General features: G+C 43.6%; 1 protein-coding gene across 5 annotated transcripts in view; it reads right to left on the minus strand.

The window, feature by feature from the left end:
* The window catches only part of LOC143835311 (complement factor H-related protein 5-like), a 74,164-nt gene that overhangs the window by 37,588 nt on the left and 15,459 nt on the right, over positions 1–21,117 (minus strand). For all 5 annotated transcript variants that reach the window (XM_077332717.1, XM_077332716.1, XM_077332715.1 and 2 more), the window contains 3 exons: positions 20,729–20,902; positions 16,571–16,771; positions 7,868–8,050 (listed from right to left, as the gene is read on the minus strand). In XM_077332717.1, the coding sequence (XP_077188832.1) occupies positions 7,868–8,050; positions 16,571–16,771; positions 20,729–20,902 (558 nt within the window). The remainder of the gene's footprint in view (positions 1–7,867; positions 8,051–16,570; positions 16,772–20,728; positions 20,903–21,117) is intronic.

The raw sequence follows: 21,117 nt of genomic DNA on the forward strand, positions 1-21,117 counted from the left end.
ATAGTTCCAGTTCATCTACTTAAATCCTCTGTACAAGAAAGCCCTCTGAGACCAGATGCATGAAGGAACTGATATCAGGAATGGACTAAACTAGATCACAGACACTACACCCATCATTAATCTGAGGGATCAACATGGTGGAAATGTTAGAGCTAGCAGGGGATCTGAAAGATGTTAGTATCACGATACAATGATAGAAAGGTCCATGAACAATGCGTTCACCCTTGTGCTAATTAGTTCTTTCCCAGAGTGGTTTGCATCTAGCAAGAGTTGTCTTGTTATGATAGTATTTCTGGAATACAAATCCAGTTTGCCTGTCAGACTCCCAAAGATAGGTCCATTCGTATGAACTGATTCTTGTAAACTGAATTGCAAATAATTTGTGCATAATTATATTTCGACTCAGCCTTCCATCCTTCCAAGTTTGGTAAAATGAGTACCCAGCTTGCTGGGGGGTAGACGGTAATGATTGGAGAAGGCACTGGCAAACCACCCCGTATTGAGTCTGCCATGAAAACACTAGAGGGCATCACTCCAAGGGTCAGACATGACCCAGTGCTTGCACAGGGGATACCTTTACCTTTTTATACTTAACTAGTAATAAAGCCCTCTGTATGACGAATACAGCGGGCGCTAGAAACTGACCTTGTCGGGCGGCGGGGCTCACGGCGGCAGCGACTCTCTTGGGCGGCGGCTGTCTGAGGTGGCGGCCTGACGCCGCGTCAGGCCAGGAGCAACTGCGAGCCGCGCTGCGCGCGGCTCGCAGTTGCTGGGGCTGGGAATCAGAGGGACCAATCGGCAGGCGCAAAGCGATTGTCTGTCCTGAGGAAGGGTCCAATCCAGACCCTTCCTCATCCCTGACACATCCCGCCCCAGAACGCTTTACTGTTTTACAGCGGTGTACAGATTCCAAGTATGAGCCTATGTGAGCAATTCCATTGGCTGTGCAGTGTAAATGCAAAACATATATTTAAAATGTAGCCATTTGCATGACACATGGCCTGATTTTTTACAATCTTGGGATATATATAACCCAACCAGCCAAGCACATTTTAAACATGTACCAAATGGTTAGCTAGTCCATCACTAACTGTGCTGAATGTTACCACATCCATAGCATTATTTGAAACACCATTTGTTTTGAATTGTGAACAAACTGTTCATTAAACGCATGTATAATCCTGCCTTTCTCCTACAGTCCAGGTAACAACAATAAAAACAGTACAAAAATACAACTCTAAAACCCTCAAAATAAAAACCATCAGAAAAAAAATAAATTTAATGTACCTACAAAACAATTAAAGAGCCAAAGACTCTTAAACAGTTCTATTTTACAAGTCTTCTAAAACTGTAAGAAACATAGATCTGATTTCCTCTGGAAGCCCCTTCTATAATAGAAAATGTCCATGAACATGCAGTGGTGGGACATATCCTTGCAGGGGTCTAAATAAACAGAACATTCTGCTTTAGTGGGTGAAGCTGATGCTGGGAGAGATTGTGAAGTTACCAGCACTTTGCTTGGGACTGCAATGTATACATTGTAAAGTATGTGTGCTATGATGTAGATTTTGTTTTCATAATAAGTTTTTCACTCAAAGAGGCTTACAAATGCCCTCCCTTCCTCTCCCCACAACAGACACCCTGTGAGGCAGGTGAGGGCTGAGAGAGCTCTGACAAGACTGCTCTGTGACTCTATCGGGACTGTGACTAGCTGCATGTGGAGGATAGGGGAATCAAACCCGGCTTGCCAAGTTAGAAGATTCTGCTCTTAATCACTAAACCAAGATGACTATATGGGTTACACAAGAGCAGGTGGGCTGCGATAAAGGTAAAGGTAAAGGTATCCCCTGTGCAAGCACCGGGTCATGTCTGACCCTTGGGGTGACGCCCTCTAGCGTTTTCATGGCAGACTCAATACGGGGTGGGTTGCCAGTGCCTTCCCCAGTCATTACCGTTTACCCCCCAGCAAGCTGGGTACTCATTTTACCGACCTCGGAAGGATGGAAGGCTGAGTCAACCTTGAGCCGGCTGCTGGGATCGAACTCCCAGCCTCATGGGCAGAGCTTTCAGACAACATTTCTATTGCCTTACCACTTTGCGCCACAAGATTATTTTGCAGCAATTACAGTTTCCAAATCATATTCAAGGGCAACCCCACTTAGAGCATACTAAAATAGTCAGCCATCAAGTTTACTGCTGCATATCTCATCTATGGGAATCCTGAGAATTGGATACGACTAAACGGATGACATCATCATCATCATCATCCCATCTATTTGACCAGAAAAAGATAGTGATATAACAAAAACCAAACCATGTTTAATTACAGCAGCTGTATATGTACACTCGTTTAATATTATACGAAACCCAAGTCTACTAACAGTCCTTAAAGGATATTTAGAAGAGCAAACAGGCTCTTTATCCAGGTGAGGATCCAGAAATTTTCTTCTCAGATCCGAATAAATTACACAGAAAAAGAAAAAAAATGCCAGTAGTCTCTACCAAAGAACTATCACAGATAAACAGTCTGGATCCCTGTCCTTGGCCTGAAAGAATTGTAAGAATTTAATTAATGTAAGAATTTAATTAATTATTGCAATAAACCTTTACTTTTGAATGGATCAGCATGATCATATTTGCAAAACACACAGAGGGAAGTTTATGTGCCAAAAATAGCATGCATTTTTGGCCACTACAGGGAGCTTTTCTACAAATAATAGACTGACTGGCCCCAAATAATCCATCTAGGATGGCTGATGGCTGAGTGAGTATTTGAACATTGGTCTCCCCAACTCAACATACATACCACTTTACTATACTGGCTTTTTAGTTCTATTAGTCACCTTTGATGGATATTTGACAGCTAATAGTTAAAGCTGTTACTTACTTTTCTAAGTTTTGCAGTTTTCACCCGTTTTACTGGTAATGTATAAAGAACACAGAATTTTCCAGTCATTGAACTACTTATGGACACACTCTGGTTTTGGTGTCCATCCTTCTCTAAGGCACTGTGTCTCTCCTTCTTCACTTCCTTCTCGAGTTGTGAAACCAATTTGACATCTATATCTTGTTCTCTCATTGAAAGCAAACTGGGCCTTTTGGTCAGTGAAATAGCCATTAGGTGGAGGATCTCTTTTACAGGTAGGTACTTCTAACAGAGGCAAAAGGAGCTAGGTTAGGCTGGATGAAAGTGACAGACCCAAGATACCAAGTGAACTCTGAACCTCATGTTATACTGGACATCTGAACATATTTCTACAGTCCTGATGACTGAATCTACACGCTGGCTCTCTTAACATGCTCCTAAAGTGCAAGTAGGCTTAAGAACGGAGGATGAGAAAAACAACTAGTGGCAGTTGCCACTTTTCCTTGTGAATGATCTTATAAAGAAAGGACTATGGTTGATGCCAAAACAATATCTGGAACTGTTGGCCTCATTGTTGGAAACCCACCAAATCAGATTCCAACTAGGGTTCTTGTGATCCCACAGGAAGGAGAGAATCCGGCAATCCAGTGGTTGATTTTGGATTTTAATGCTTTTAAACCTATGACATTATTCAGATTCTCAAATTTGTATTTTATTTTACTTGCGTAACCAGTACTGTTGTAAATTTCCAGAGAGGAAGGGACATATAAATTTAATTATCATAATAATAACATTCAGTTCTCTGTAGCTCTGAGAAAACAATCATATAGCCTAGCTTGCAAAAAATCTTGTATTACTAATACTCTAATAATCCAATGAATAAAATGGTTAAAATATATGAAGATAAATAACATTGAGTTATTTATCTTCATCTATTTTAAATATTTTATCCAACACTCTTGGGTCATTGGAGTAATAGAAATAAAAGATTTTATGCAGACTGGGTCAGTGAATTGCACAGGTTTTTAAGCAGCCTACCATCCTTCTTATGCTTTTATAAATGAAGGGTGTGTGGGGTACATTTACAGTCCATTCCATCACGATGTTCCATGAGATGGGCAGGAGATCCCTGATTCAGGTAAGGGATGTGAGCCCTTTTCCAGTCCATGGGCACTCTGATCTTTCACTAAGCATTTGGCCAAGATGAGTGAATAAGCCACTATCACCAACCAGAAGCCCCATAAACTGCACTAACAGAAAGTCAGATCACAGTGCAGTTAAAGCAAACTGTTGTTATTGTTATTGAGTTGTTGTTCCATATTACTGTTATTATTATTACTGAATCATTGTTATTACACTGTTGACAAGTTTCACTGTTAAATAAGTTCTATATTGGATGTTTACTATACTGTACCATATAAGTTGTAATGTAAACCACCCTGAGCCAAAAGGGAGGGTGGCATATAAACAAACAAACAAATACATAAAATAGTCAGTGGTATTGAACCAAAGAACTGCCTCTGAAGTACATATCCTCAGGAAAATTGGTTTTAAATCTGATCCTCAGCAAGAGCAGCAATAAAGCAAATAAACCTTTTTTAAATCATAGATCATTTTGTGTACGGTCTGGTACCAACCAAGATATCCTAGTGAACTGTTTGGCAAGGTCCAAGGACCCAGAAAGAACATCTCTGAATTATATTGCTCCAGGCTTGATGTGTGGCTCTAATTTGAAAAGGCTGCCAACAGATCAACAGATCATGAGGCTACTAGCACTCAGGTCTCCGATGGATCACTCATCATCTTTAACACCTCTAACACCTTTGGCTTGCAGGTGGGAGTGACTTTATGCATTAATATTTATGTTCCAAGATGCAGTTCTCCCACCTGTAAATTCTAGTATGATGAATATATTCCCCGTGAAATGTCAGAAATGGACTGTCCAAGTGAAACGTAATGGATGTTTTTCCTAATTCAGGAACCATATTTGCCCTGAGACAGCAGATTATTAATGGTGACTCTAATGTTGATTCCCTTTTGACTTTTACCCATCTCTTAACTTCTTGTTATCTACAGATAAAGCTCCTTCTTGGGTGTCACAACAGGAATCTTGGATTGATCAGGATTGGAGATTTTTGAGGCAAACCTTGCAGCTAATTCAAATCGAGGTTAGACTAACAATATCTGCCCAATCAGGGCAAGCACTGCTTCAGTTTCATTCCCTATACAAAGCTTTTTTGAGAAGGAAAAAAACTCCCCTTCCAAAATATCAATGTGGGAGGAGTTGAGTCTTTCTATTTCTCACAAAAATAATAAAAGATTCTGGGAATTGGTTGCCCACAGCATTGTTTGGAAATCCCACCACTTTAGTCTCTAACATCTCAACCAATACCTGGTTTCAACATTTTTCTGTACTCTATAATCAAATATCTTCTCATTCATCTTAAGTTTTGGGGGCCATGTATTCTGACTGACTCCCTCTTTGGGATCCAGCAACATCTTCCAAATGTTTAACACTGATTGCCTCTCTGACCTGTGGCAAAGCACCAGGAGAAGACTGGATCCCAACCTGAGGTTTTTGAATCAAATACCCAATGTGGTTTTCTGTCCTGGCAGAATTGTTCACTGAAATAGATAGCTCATATGCAATATCCATTAATTCCTATTAACTGGAAACAAAGTATAAATGTACCCATAGACAAAAAAAAAGGTGATTATGATGACCCACCTAACTACCATCCCATAAACCTGCTTGACATTTGATTAATGTTATATCAAAGAATCACAGAATTGGAAGGGACTGGGCAGACAACATAAATCTTCTGACTTCTGAACATGCAGGTTTTAGAAAGGGTCAGAGCACCGTTTATCATTGCTTGACCGAGATGTCCTTGATTAAAAAATGCGCTGCTCGGGAGCGGGACGCACCAGCATGCTGAATGGACACGCGCTTGTCTTTAAAGGTGCCACATGCCCAGGCTCATCCGCTTTGCCTGCCGCGGCCGCCAGAGCAGCATCCCCCCACCCAATCCCTATTTGTTACCAAGTTTGCGAGTCTGGTTAAACTCTGTTTGTAGTTGGCACAGTGGTTTAAGTTGAACGAGACCAAGCCTGTTGGTCAGGGAGCACCAGTTTGCGTACTGGAGCTCCCTGGAGCATGGGAATCTTCGTAAGAGATTGGCCTTAACGAGTGTGGCCTACCCGGCTGGGAGGTCAGGGGCTCGTGGCCAGGTGAAGGGGATGCCTAAAGGAGGTGACCACACATTGGCATCAGTAGGTTGCCTCCCGTGGAGGGGTATCCGAAGGCAAATGTCACGCTGTCCCAGCTGGGAGAAGGGCGGGGCCTGCAGAGCCTAAGGATCCTAAATGTGCAGCTGGACGGCTGTGGGAGGTCGGGTTATTGGTTCTCGTGCTGGGGGCCAACCCTCTAAGGCAGGGGTAGTCAAACTGCGGCCCTCCAGATGTCCATGGACTACAATTCCCAGGAGCCCCTACCAGCGAATGCTGGCAGGGGCTCCTGGGAATTGTAGTCCATGGACATCTGGAGGGCCGCAGTTTGACTACCCCTGCTCTAAGGGGTTGGTAATTGTTAATAAACGGCCATGTTAAAGCCAAAGCAAGTTGTCACATCTTACTTTGGCCGAAAATGCCCAACTTCCACACAATATACTAAAAATAACAAAGGCCATCTTTATGCTGCTTTTGTTGATGTACCTTCTGCATTTGATTCCATACATCTTATTAGACTTTGGCATAAATTGGGAATACAAAGATTGATAGGAGGTTACTTTGCACATCGAGGGAACATCATTCTAGTCTTTCAGTTAGGGTTAGATCTGCAACAGCTTACGGATCCAATTTCTTTAAGAAAAAGTGTCAAACAGGGATGACTCTTGGCCCTTTTTTGGTTTAATCTTTACATCAATAATATTGAACAGGCCCTGGATTCTCATGACTTTGCTCTTCCATAATTAATCTGCTGGAAAATACTAGTAATGCTTTATGCAGGTGATGTGGTCATCATGACCCTTACCGGAGCGGCACTGTGGAAAACGTTATCTAGGTGAGTTACTTACTGCAATGAAGAGCACCTGACAACCACAAGATAACAAAAATATTTTCCTTTAGTAAACATAGAACTACATTTTGCTGGTTCATTCCATGAAATAAAATAATTTTCTTCATTTAAATACCTTGGCATTATATTTCAGTCTTCATTATCATGGCAGGCATGTTTACATGGCAACAACTCTCAGGCACACCATTAAGTGAGCAATTATAAAGTTGTTGTAAACTTGTTGCAATGGTGTAATAAAATTTACTATAAAATTAATTTATGCCAATGGGAGTCAGTTGGTTGCCCGAGCACCCAAGGGCAAAATTTTACCACAGTTTCTATATGGTGCGGATATTTGGGCCAGGCCAGAAAAGGCTTTGGATAAATTTGAAGTTGTCCAAAATGCTTTTATAAGGAAAATTTAATTTAATTTAGTTTATCTTGTGATAGCAACCTTTTAGCTATGTTTCATAACTTTTAAGGATTTCATTTTCACTATGTATTGTGGACAAAGTGAGATTGTGGTTATTTTGGACAAAGTGAGATTGTGGTTATTTGTTATCTAGTGTCATGTGCATTTAATGTTTTTGTTTGGTTGATTGTTAACAGCTTTGGCTTCAATAATAAATTACTGACTGACTGATTCAGTTTCCTGCGCCAAGCATAATGGGGAAGAGTATAATGGCATAATCCTTGGCCCAGGAACAGCTCCCACAGCAGTAGTCAAGCCTCGGGGGGACAGAGGGATGGCCTCTGGACAGGCATATTATCCCTACCTGGATAGGGGAATGGAGGAATATGGGGCACACATATGGGGCACACATGTTGTCTAGCATTTACCCCTCCTCAGCTGGCTTACAGGGGCCATACAAGCATCCAGCAGCAGGACATTCCTGGTTCTCAAATGACATGTTATCACATAAGAGGACATGAATACAGCTTACCTCTGGAGATGCATTGTGGAGTGGGTGACCAGCCATTCTTTGTGCACTTGGTCTTCCCTCCAGGTTGTTCAGTATAATATCCCCTTTCACAAGAAAATGAAATTTCGTTCCCTTCTACAAATTTAGCCCGGTAACCATAAACAAATTGGCCATGTGGAATAAGTGCTTTATGGTCACATAGTTCTAAAGGCAAACAGAGAAGGAAGAGTTTTCTATAAGGGAAATATTCACACCTCAGATTCTGTTAGCGAAAAAAATTACAAAAGAAAAAAATATCATATAGAAGTCATTGCAGAATGTGGCCTTTTAAAATAGGCAATGATATGGTCCAGGATGGCTGAGAAAGTTGTAACAGGGCAGAGAAGATGCCCAAACAGGACAAAGAGATGCCCAGTCTACAGATGCTTCAGACGCAGAGACATCTGGAAAAATTATAGTAATCACAATTCAGCCTTTAAAAAGTACTCATAAACACCTGCCATGAAACGACTCCTGATTGGGTCTCCTCCGAGTGTCACCTCCGAGGGATACCTCCGTTGGGACACCTCCGAGTGTCACAAAGTGCGGTTCCCCATTGGCTGGTTGGCTCCTCCTCAGCTGGGCCGGCCAGGGAGTCGCTACGCCGAGGAAGCTGCCTTCCCCGTGCCTCACGAGCACCTACCACATCACCATTTGGCAACACAAAACATGTACTTCAAGTGGATGCAACTGCATGTCATTAGAGGGACATAAAGACCCCAGAAAAACACTTAAAATGGAAAAAAGAGTCCCCACCCCCATTTTTCAGTGGACAAATGGGAAATTCAGGGGGGAGAACACTCCTATAAAAAGTTGTCTCTCTGAGAATAAATCAAAAGCTTTTAAGACAAGGTTTTATTTATTTATGCATAGTATGAAGATTTTTATGTAAAACACTTTACAGCATCACATTATCAATTTATTTATTTATCTATTTATTTATTACACTTATATACCGCCCTCCCCTGAGGCTCAAGCAGGACTTGCAGGAGGCATCTCATTTTCCCCTCCTCCACTAGTTTCCATTTCCCACTCTTGAAAGTCCCCTTTCCTGCTTCCGATCTCCTTCTAGGGTTGCCAAACTCCAGGTTGGATCTGAAGATGCCCTGGAATCACAACAGGTCTCCCATTAGAGAAACCAGTTCTCCCATTAGTGTTGCCAGCTCCATGTAAAGGAATTCCTGGAGATTTGAGGGTGGAGTCTTGGGAGAGTGACGTTTGGGGAACAAAGTTATCTCAGCAGGGTATAGTTCCATGGAGTCCACCCTCCAAAGCATTCATTTGCTCTCGGGGAACTGAACTCTGTCATCTGGAGGGCTGTTGTAATTCTGAGTAATCTCCAAACCTGGAAGTTGGAAACTCTAATCATGGCTGCTTTGGAAGGTGGAGTCTATAGCATTATACCCTCTTAGGTCTCTTCCCTCCTCAAACCCCACCTTCCTTAGGCTCCACCTCCTAAATCCCTGGGAATTTCCTAACCTGGAATTGGCAGCTCTATCTCCTTCCCATCCAGAAGCCAACCTGCCTTTATCTACCCCTCTGTATTAAGCTCACAAACACCCCAGCAGCCTCTACCTTGAAAGACTGTGCCCCAGTTGTGTGTTGCTGGTTGCTGGACTAGGCCCACTTGCATGGTGGGAACCCCCAAGGACTTGAAGGGTGACACTTCACTCTCCATCCTCCTCCCAACACTATTACTTTTTTCTCTCCCCTGGACTGCCCCCCATATCTTCTCCATGCCTCCTTGTCTCCTTTTCAGCCATTCATCAACTTATCTTGTTTCTGCCTCCCAATTTCAGCTATTTTTACCTCATGTACTCCAACATTTTCCATAGTGGGGACAAAGCAGCCTACAGTATTTTGCTTGCCTTTTTATCTTCAGAACAAACTTGTGTAGTGGATTAGACTGAAAATAAATGTGACTGGCCCCAAATCACCCAGTGAGTTTCACCAACAGGTAAAAGTTTGAGCCCGGGTATCCCAGATCCTACTCTGAAACTCTAACTGCTGCACCATGCTGGCTTTCAAGGGATGGCTGCTCTTGAAGGTTTTCAGCCTTCAGGTGGGTCCTCGAGATCTCCAGATGACAGAGATCTGTCCTCCTGGAGAGAATGCCTGCTTTGTTGGGCAGAGTCTGTGGCATTATATTCAGTTGAAATGTCTCCCCACCCCAAACTCTGCATTTCTCAGTCTCTACCACAGAAATCTCCACACAAGTTGCAGCTGACAACCCTTGTCTGGTCTAGGCATAATAAACTCCCCCTCAAAGGCTAGAAAGGCCTAGAAAATGCCTTGCCCCTCCCACTGCCTTTTCTAGGAAGGCCAGCCTCCAGGTGGGACCTGGGGAATTATAGCTCATTTCCAGACAACACAGATCAGTTCCCCTGGAGAAAATGGATGCTTTGGAGGGTGGACACTATGGCATTGTACTGCACTGAGGTCTTGGTCTTCTTCTGGCTCTAGTACAGTAGTTCTCAACCTTCCTAATTCCGTGACCCTTTAATACAGTTCCTCATGTTGTGGTGACTCCCAACCATAAAATTATGCAAGTGTTCTTTCACAGAAATTAAACGAAAATTGACCAAATGGCATGAAGATGCATTGTTCATGATTGTATATAAATTGTTTTTTTCCGGGGTTTCTCAGTTCAGTTCTGCCTCTTGTCCCACCATGCCTTTCTCGCTCTTTTCCACTCCTCCAGACAGACCAAAGCTCTATCTCAATCTATGCCACAAAGCTGTTGTGTGGATGGCATCCCACAAATACCCCCAGGCCAAGCTGCTTGCCCTGCCGCGACCCCTGTGAAAGGGTCGTTCGACCCCCAAAGGGGTCCCGACCCGCAGGTTGAGAACCACTGCTGTAGTAGTTTTCCCTCACATAATCCCAGCCTGGAATACTGAGTTGTTTAGCAACAGCCACAAAGGGAATCATAGAATCATAGAGTTGGAAGGGGCCATACAGGCCATCTAGTCCAACCCCCTGCTCAACACAGGATTAGCCCTAAGCATCCTAAAGCATCCAAGAAAAGTGTGTATCCAACCTTTGCTTGAAGACTGCCAGTGAGGGGGAGCTCACCACCTCCTTAGGCAGCCTTTTCCACTGCTGAACTACTCGGACTGTGAAAAATTTTTTCCTGATATCTAGCCTATATCGTTGTACTTGAAGTTTAAACCCATTACTGCGTGTCCTCTCCTCTGCAGCCAACAGAAACAGCATCCTGCCCTCCTCCAAGTGACAACCTTTCAAATACTTAAAGAGGGCTATCATGTCTCCTCTCAACCTCCTTTTCTCCAGGCTGAACATTCCCAAGTCCCTCAACCTATCTTCATAGGGCTTGGTCCCTTGGCCCCAGATCATCTTCGTCGCTCTCCTCTGTACCCTTTCAATTTTATCTACATCCTTCTTGAAGTGAGGCCTCCAGAACTGCACACAGTACTCCAGGTGTGGTCTGACCAGTGCCGTATACAATGGGACTATGACATCTTGTGATTTTGATGTGATGCCTCTGTTGATACAGCCCAAAATGGCATTTGCCTTTTTTACCGCTGCATCACACTGCCTGCTCATGTTTAGTTTACAATCCACAAGTACCCCAAGGTCTCGTTCACACACAGTGTTACCTAGAAGCGTATCCCCCATCCAGTAGGCATGCTTTTCATTTTTCTGACCCAGATGCAGAACTTTACACTTATCTTTATTAAATTGCATCTTGTTCTCATTTGCCCATTTTTCCATTGTGTTCAGATCTCGTTGAACTCTGTCTCTATCTTCCGGAGTATTTGCCAGTCCTCCCAATTTGGTGTCATCTGCAAACTTGATGAGTAGTCCCTCCACCCCCTCATCTAGATCATTAATAAATATGTTAAAAAGTACCGGGCCGAGCACCGAGCCCTGAGACACCCCGCTACTCACCTCTCTCCAGTCTGATGAAACACCATTGACAACAACTCTTTGAGTGCGGTTCTCTAACCAATTCCCTATCCACCTAACTATCTGAAAATCCAGATTGCAGTCCTTCAACTTATCCATCAGAACATCATGGGGAACCTTGTCAAAAGCTTTACTAAAATCCAAGTGTAAATGACATCAACTGAATTTCCCCGATCCAGCAAACCTGTTACTTGGTCAAAAAAGGAAACCAGGTTGGTCTGACAGGACCTGTTGGAAACAAATCCATGCTGACTTCCTTGGATCACCAAATTGTCCTCCAGATGTTTGCAGATCGCTCGATTTAATATCTGCTTCATTATCTTCCCCACAACAGAGGTCAGACTCACTGGTCTGTAGTTTCCCGGGTCATCCTTCCTCCCTTTTTTGAAGATCAGAATAACATTTGCTCTCTTCCAGTCCTCCAGGACATCTCCAGTCCTTAAAGAGGTTCTGAAGATGATGGACAAAGGTTCTGCAAGTTCTCCGGAAAGTTCTTTGAGTACTCTCGGGTGCATTTCATCTGGACCAGGGGATTTGAACTCATCCAGTGCAGCTAAATGACTCTCAACAACCTCTCTATCCATGTTAACCTGCCACCCAGACACTATCCTTTGGCTACGGCCATCTCTAGATGTGCCTAAACACTTTGACCTGTGGGAAAAAACAGATGTAAAATAGGCACTAAGCCTTTCTGCTTTCTCTGCATCTTCCATTAGAGTTTGTCTATCCGCACCCAACAGTGGGCCTATTGCCTCCTTTACTTTACTCCTCACATAACTGAAAAATCTTTTCTTGTTACAATGGGCTTCCCTAGCCAATCTTAGCTCACTCTCAGCTTTGGCCTTTCTGATGATTGATCTACAGTGCCTAGTAACCTGTAGGTACTCTTCTTTAGAGCTCTGTCCTTCCCTTCATTTCCTGAACATTTTCCTTTTCTTTCTTAGTTCCTCTTGAAGTTTCTTAGTTCCTCTTGAAGGAATCCATTGCTTAAAGCTGCATGAGATCCATTTATCATATCAGCTTAAAAAAAAACCTAATGTATTTTTTTAGATTTCACATTTTCCCCTGCAAACCTGGGAACCCTTTCATGTTTGTAGAAAAACCTGTCTTGACCATTTACAGCTCCATTCACCATATCTAAGTATCCAAAACTGAATGGCTTTGCTATCCTTATCCATTGTTGTTCCTCTATATATTTATGAAACAGCCTAGGGGGTGGGACGTGTCTGGCTATCCATGTTGAATAGGGCCAATCAGGGTGCAGCCAGCTTTGCCCTGATTGGCCCTGCCCATGCAGCTCCCGCCCTCTGTCCCTGGACTCTAGCCTCTTTGCTCTCAGATGCCTCACTGCCTGGATCCAGCAGCAGGTAAGGGGAGAGGCCCCGGGCAAAGGGTCGTGGTGGAGGGCTTCCTAACGAGGGCCTCTTGGCCTGCTGACGAGGGCCTCCCAGCCTGCTGACTGCTCATTAAGGACTGCTAAGAAGAAGAAGAGCTGGTTCTTATATGCAGCTTTTCCCTACCCGAAGGAGGCTCATACAGTCACCTTCCCATTCCTCTCCCCACAACAGACACCCTGTGGGGTGGGTGAGGCTGAGAGAGCCCTGATATCACTGCTTGGTCAGAACAGTTTTATCAGTGCCGTGGCTTGCCCAAGGTCACCCAGCTGGTTGCATGTGGGGGAGTGCAGAATTGAACCTGGCATGCCAGATTAGAATTCTGCACTCCTAACGACTATACCAAACTGGCTCTCATAAGGAGCTCTGTCGGCCCTGCTAATGAGCTGCCCAGTCCCCACCCGCCCCACTTGATTTGGCTGCAAGCTGCCACCCAAGGCCACCTTAATCTGCCTGGCCAGGGGCCAGAGACGCGAACCCTTTCAAGGCCCATTTTTAGGAACAGGCTTTGAAGCTAGTTAGAATATAAAATCATTCCTGTGTATTTTCAAGCATAGATGGTCTAGAATCTACATGTTTGTGATGGCCAAATGGCCATATTAGGGTTCTTTTGCCTATACCCAATGAATCACACAGAGAGAAACCTTTTTATATTTTTACTGCAGAAGAAATATAGACACAGAGGAGTTCCCAAATCTGTGTGGAGAACAATACATGAGATTAAACTTCCCATTGGAGGCAGGGAAATGTGATGCCCTTATGGGTGAAGTCAATAACCTGGGGTCTCCACCCCCTTGGGCATCCCACAGGACCACCCTGCAGCCACCAAGCTAGCCCCCCTGGAAAGTTGCAGAGAGGTTCTGAAAAGCTGCTTCCATTATCTCCCCCTCCCGCCCAATTGTTTACATAAATGATAGTGACACACTCTTCTTCCATTTCTCTAACCTTGAGAAGGACTATCTCGGTTATAAAATAAACTTTGGTCTTGTGAGAGAGCTTATCAAAAACTACCTTCCAGAGAGGAACAGGCCATTTTCTCTGCCTGGTCAGAACCAGAGACTTGAACCAGGACAGGATGTAGGATTATAGCCAATCTCTAATAACTATATGATCAATCAGAAGGTTGCAAACATTTTCTTTTCCACCAGTCCATCAAACCCTCCTCTTGGGACTTTCCCATAGTATTCAGCTTGCTTACACGCAGGGAAAGTCCCAATTTGCCCCCTGCTAGGGGCCCAAATGATTACAATCTTCCTGTGTGTTGGTGTGAATAGAAACCATCACCCAAGTCAAATTTAATAATCAATTGCTTGGCCAGACAAATCTTGTAGTAGTTACACTTGGAGACTTGTTTCTATAAAGTTCTATTAAAGGACACCACTTTAGCCAAATTATTCCAGGGAACGTTTAAACTATTTCAAATCTACTTTCAATACTCATTCCCAATTTGTATGAAGTCAATTACTATTTCAACAAACTCTCAAAGGCCAAGTTTATCCTAAGTAACTTTTGGAAAGATTTACATTCTTGAGGAAGAAGCAGAATGTTGGGCCAAATTGCCAAAATGTAATTCAGAGGATTCTTTAATAATATAAGCTTCGGTGGTAACTATTACTTCAAATTAGGTAGAGTCTGGGAATCCCATAAAAAAGAAAGATATTTGCCTAGACACAATAACTCTATAAACAATATAATACCAATACAATACCAAGTTCCAGAAAAACGATTGAAAGTTGGGTGTGGGGAATAGCAACTTTCCCAATAGGTTAAATAAACATTTAGCACAAATGAAACAGATATCTTGGCTAATGAAACCAGTTGGGCCACTGTTATCAGAGTTCAAATACAAATGGAATGTTCAACTGGAGCGGAAACAAGAACCACTCACTTTTAAAGTTCCTGATCAAGGGTTCAAAAAGGTTTATATGCCAAAGGGTTTGCAGTTTAGATGCATCTTACACACCTCTCTCAGTAAGCTTCTACACAAAACATTTTTTCTTCCCTCTCTGGCATATTAACCTGGATAAATGGCACACTTCAAGCAATTACTAGATTAAAGTTAAATTACTGTAACATAAGAGACATACAAAAATTCCCCTTGGGGAGATCATTCACTTTCTAAAAGTAGACTGAATTTTTTTGTGCAATCACGTTGGGAAATGGCATAACTTTGGGGAAATGGCAATTAAGGGTATACTGCCAACAACTGGGATAATCTGATGAGTGAATGTACGTTCAGCTATTTATAAAATTAAGAAATGAACTGATCAATTATTGTCTTTATGAACTAACCAGGTTTTTGATTGTAGGTTTTCAATTGCAATGAGTTCTTTTGAAATTACTGATGTATTGCTGAAGGCATCTGAGGGGATGCCTTCCTTTCTGTGTACAGAAAGCTTTAAGGGTAAGAAGGCTATAAATTATTGAATTCATTTTTTCTTGAAAATCCAGTGTGAGAATTATGTGTATGGCAGAGAGATAGAGGTAGTCTCTAAAAATGTTTGGAATGTTTTAGTCTTCCCTCCCTCTTTTCCATGCTTTGAGCTTAAGGTCCACAATTCTTGCATGGGTTGTTCTATTCTGGTTGGGGAGGCAAGGGACAGGGTAGAGAAATGGACTTGTCCCAAGAGAAAGCATCCAGGGAAGTAAATGATGGGGTGGTAGAAACCCCTGAAAACAAAGACTTTGGTATGTTCTGTCACTTTTATGTTTATTCTGGGTTTGGAAATATCCAGGCAGGATGGAGGAGTATACCCTGCATATGATTTAAAATCCATAATTGGTAAGTGATATAAAAGAAATATGCTAGCACTGAGGTATGGAAAAGCAGATGGGTCTTCTTTCAGCAGCCTCCTGCCAGCTCTGTCAGGGTTCTGAGGCAATTTGCAGTTGGACTTGACAGTTAGGACAGCCTTAGGGCGAAAAGGGCTGGCGCATCCCCCTTGGCAGCCCTGCTGACCTCTCCCTGCGGTGGTCAAGAGCAGACTGGCAGCCAGACTGGGCTGGGTGAATGGAATTTTGGTCTGTCCTGGTGAGGGGCCAATAGGAAGGCACTTTGCGCGCCTCCCCATTGGCTGCTTGGCCCTGGATGGACACTCGGAGGGCCCAATCAGGAGCCGCTTCGCGGCTCCTGATTGGGCCGTCTGAGTTTTTATCCTGGACAGGGCCCGCCCTAACTCCTCCCCAGGTGGCCTTACCCTTTTATTTAATACCGCAGGAGCGGTTAAAGATAGGTTTTGCTGGGAGTTTCTTAAATCTCCAGAGAGTTGGATAGCTATAAGATTTGAAAGTCCTTAATTTTGTAAAACTGTGCTATGCTGTGAAATGTTAAGGCACCCAAAGTGCCCGTTTATTTACTTACTGAAGCATTTTGGTTCTGGATCCCATCCAGTTTTGGTGCACCATGAACGTTGCCAGTCCCTTTTATTTGCTGGTGAGAAGCCATCTTTGCATCTAATGTCAATGGAAGATCCCTCAGGTCTTGGGAAGTAGTAATCTCTGTCTCTTACACTGTATCCATGTACTAATACATTCTCTCCTTCAGGATAGTTGCAGCGTTTTGCTTTGGAAGAGATGAGAGAGAAAAAGGTGTGACAAAGATCACAGTATTCTACTTCTAGATCATTTCCCTTAACTTGGTCACCCATGGGAGACGGAACCCAGGGAAGGAAAAGGAAGGGGGGCTGCACTAGGGAATGACAGATAAGCAGAGAGAGGCTGGAAATACAAAAATGGCCTTTGCTCTACCATGAAAAGGCTGCAGAAAGTGAATGGAAAAAACAGAAGAGGGAATTTTAAAAAACGGTCTGTGATATGCAGGACTTTAGTTTGGACTCTGCAAGTTCTGACTCAGTTAATTATCCTGATGGTGAATTTCGTGGATACCCAGGTGTCAAGTTGTTATATATGCCCAAGGTGCACAGTTCCCACTGCTGAGTCTAGTGGGGCTCACTGGCTGCAATTTCCATCACCAGACTCAGTGGGTTACACAGTTGCCAGTGCTGGCCCTGCGCCTGGCCTCAAATGCTGGCAGGGGCTCATGGGAATTGTAGTCCATGAATATCTGGAGGACCACAGGTTGACTACCCCTGTTCTAGATCATGCAGGGAAACTGTTCTACACACTAGCATCCAGCCTTTTCTGTTGGAAATGCAGGGCACACAGAGGCACCTTGAGTCAAAAGGAAAGAAGAGGAATAAATATTTTAATTAATTAATAAACACATATTCCTGCCTGGGAACTAAGATCATGGGGAAAGTTCCTTTTGACTGTCCCATCATCAAAGAAGCTCATCTAGGGATGCCAGCATCCAGGTGGGAACTGGGGACTCCCCGGAATTATAATTCAGCTCCAGACTATAGAGATCAGTTCCCCTGGAGAAAATGGATGCCTTGGAGGGTGGGCTCTATCCATTGTAGCCCACTAAGGTCTCTGTCCTCCCTCAGACTCCATTCCCAACCCTCTAGGAATTTTCCAACCTGGAAATGACAACCCTAAGCTCATCTAATGGATATGCAGGAGAGGACCTTTATGATGGCAGCCACATGACTGCATTTGTCCTCCCTCCCTCTCTATATTTGGAGGCAGCTGAAGACCATTTTATTCAGGATGGTATTCAACTGCTTATAGTATTCATTATGCATGTTTGTTCAGGGTCAATATTATAGTTATAGGAATCAGAAATCTGGAAAATTTGGTTTCATTTTATACCTTTAATAGGCCTTTTTCTGATTTTAAATTGCCTTGATTGAACTCAATTCACACTGCTGTATTTCTGTAGGCTGTCACACTTTCCCCACCACTATTATATATGGGCCCTGTTCTTCAATGATGAGCAGCAAAGTTTATTTTTGTTGAAATAAGGTATGTGTGGACATTAGATTAAAAAGAAAACACAGCCAAGGCCAAGGTCTTAATTGGTAACAGACTTCCTAATGATATATCCCTTCCTCCTAAGAATTCTTGCAGAAAAATACAGATAGAATTTGGGGGAGGTGTGCAAGTTTTGGGAGACTGGATGCAGAATATCCAGAAGTTAGACCAGTCTTTCTCAACTAGGGTTTCATGGAACACTGGGGTTTCTTGACAGCCGTGGAAGGGTTTTCCAAATGGCTGGGAGTTAATTAATTTTCAATATGTATACTTCAAATTTGATAACACTTATTTTTATAGGAACGTATATAGTCATGTTGACCCAACCTCTATCCCAAATGGCCAATGATGGGCGTGGGGAGGGTGGGGAGGGGAGGGATCACGAGTGGGCGTGTATACATCTATGCTTCCCAGCCATATTCTATGAAATTGCACGACTTCTGGGGGTTCTCAAAGCCTGAAGAATGTTTCAGTGGTTTCTCAACTGTAAAAAAGTTGAGAAAGGCTGGGTTAGGCTCTTAACCCTACTGAAATTAATCAAATATTTTAACATCTGCTTTATAAAAAGTGGTTTGCTAATTTCCATACACACTTCAGAGGTTTTCTTTTTAAAGAAATGCAGGCATTTAAAGCTATGTTGTTCTTATGTCTCCCATTATGAAGTAAATTAAAGGACTGTAATATAGGATACAATTGATAGGTGAAACCTATTTCTCAATACCATCATCAGCGGCAGGGACCAAAATCACACTGTCCATTTTTACATCCATTCCCTTTATCTGACATTGTTATTATTTACTTCTACTAGAGAAAAATGACACGCAGCCTTCAGTTAGAGGTGTGTATAATGAAACTTCCAAGTTAAAAATGTACTCGGGAATGGTTGGTAGACGGATTTCCCAGAACGGTAATATCAGGATATCTTTCCGCTCTTAATAAAACAGTAAGGGGTGTTGGGGTGGGCTCAGTCCGTGATGAGGAAGGGCAACAATTGGGCCCATGGCCCTGGACTGACAAGCGGAGGGGCCAATCAGAAGGCGCAAAGCGCCTTCCAATTGGCCCCTCACCAGGACAGACCAAAATTCCATCCAGCCAGGAGCAATCTGGAGAAATGGCTGCCGTCTGCCCCTGACCACCACAGGGAGAGGAGGTCAGCAGGGCTGCCAAGGGGGGTGAGGCTTGGACAGGCTGTGCCAGCCCTTTTCGCCCCAAGGCTGCCCTAACTGTCATGTCCAACTGTGAATTGCCTCAGAACCCTGACAGAGCTGGCAGGAGGCTGCAGAGTGCTCCCCCTCCCCCCCTTCAGGCCTGCTGCGAAGGAGCCTCTGACAGGCCCTGACTGAGGGAAGGAGGCCTTTCCAAGAGCAATGCAGGGGAGCCTGAGGGCCTTCCTTTTGAGGGGGGAGACTTTCCCCTTCTGCCAAACAGTTGGCTGACAGGGAGGCCACATAAAAGCCCCTTTTCACTTAAAATACTGCTCTGACCAGGGGTTAGACTCAGCCAAGCCATGTGTCTTTCTTCTTTGCAACTCTCTGCAGATTTGAGGCCACTGCACAGCATTATTCTGCAGATGAGACTGTTTTTTTGTCTCCTGTTTCATCTGCACAACAACCCTGTGCTGTAGGCCTCAACATTCAACCCCATGGCCTTACAGACTGGACAACTCCTCCCCTTCCTCTTCCCACTGGCAAGCTCTAGCGCCCGTTGTATTCTTAGATACAATGGGCTTTGTCCCTAGTAATAATATAAAAGGTTTGTTGGTATAATGAAAAACCTTGAAAAAAACCAGACCCTTGAAAGGCAGAGCACAGAGCATTCCCAGCCAATCACTTTTGAAGGCTAGCTGCCAAGACCTGCTTTTCTCCCTCACTCACTGGTGGGGGGAGGCTAGGAAAATAGACAATGGGGGCACTTTGTTCATGGGCCCACAGAATTCTAATTCTTGGCCCAATTTTATTGAAGCTCAGGGGTTCTTTAAAGGACAGGCCACACCTACTCTGCTACAATTTTGGTTGGAAAACAGTCCCTCCAGCCAACCTGTGTTAAGTACGGCAGGAGCCCTGCCTCACACGTTGGCACACTGTACTCCATAACTGCAACTGTACACCACAACAGTATACCACAAAAGTCAAGGCTTGGGAGCAAGCCAGACACAGGAAAACACTGAAACATTGGCAATTGATGCTATGTTACTGCCCACTCCCTCAGCTATTCTCCACGGCTTAATACATGTGTCACAGTACACGTGTAAGCGCAATTCAAGTAACACCTGAAAATCCTCCAAAGGAAATAATGGCAGATTGATAGGAGGCAGGGTCTGTGAAGAAAAGGATGGGAGATGCCTGTTACCTGAGGGATTCTTAGCTATAACAGGGGACAGGAATGCCTATCGACATGCACATACTCTATTGGAATACAAGTGTGGCAGTGAAAATGTGGAAAGGGTTTAAAGAAAACTGCCTTGAGCCTGGAATGACAACCTCCAGAGCAGAATGATGGCCCCAACAGAATGATGTTGAGGAACTAGAATGATGGCTCTCAAAATACATACGGATGGGCCATGAATTTATAAACCACGTGACAACCTGTAATTGACTCTTTAAATTTTGCCTCTGAAGAGATCGCTGCAAGGGTGAAAGATACTTACAGACACATTTTGGTACTGGCAGCCAGCCATTTGTGGTGCACTTGGAAACTGTTTGTTGTTGTTCAGGCTTATAGCCGGGATCACACTGCATCTGGACCTCTTCTTCGTATGAATACCACTCCTTAGGAGGACTGACTCTGCCATTTCTTACTTCTGGGCGTGAGCATATAATTTCTGTGGAGGAATAGAATGTTTAGCCAAAAGTAGTCTGGCAATAAAAAATCACCCTTGGCTGTTATCAGTCATCACAGTGTCACCAATAAGTCACGTGTGATCCATACATGGAATGTTACTCCTCTTAAGACTTTGGCTGGCATTTAGAGAGCAGTGTGCATATGGTGGTTAGTGTATAAGGTAATATTTCTCAGGAAAGGTTGAAGATACAGAAG

The sequence above is a fragment of the Paroedura picta genome, chromosome 4 (assembly GCF_049243985.1).
Source record: "Paroedura picta isolate Pp20150507F chromosome 4, Ppicta_v3.0, whole genome shotgun sequence".
In the NCBI taxonomy this organism is placed as follows: Eukaryota; Metazoa; Chordata; class Lepidosauria; order Squamata; family Gekkonidae; genus Paroedura; species Paroedura picta.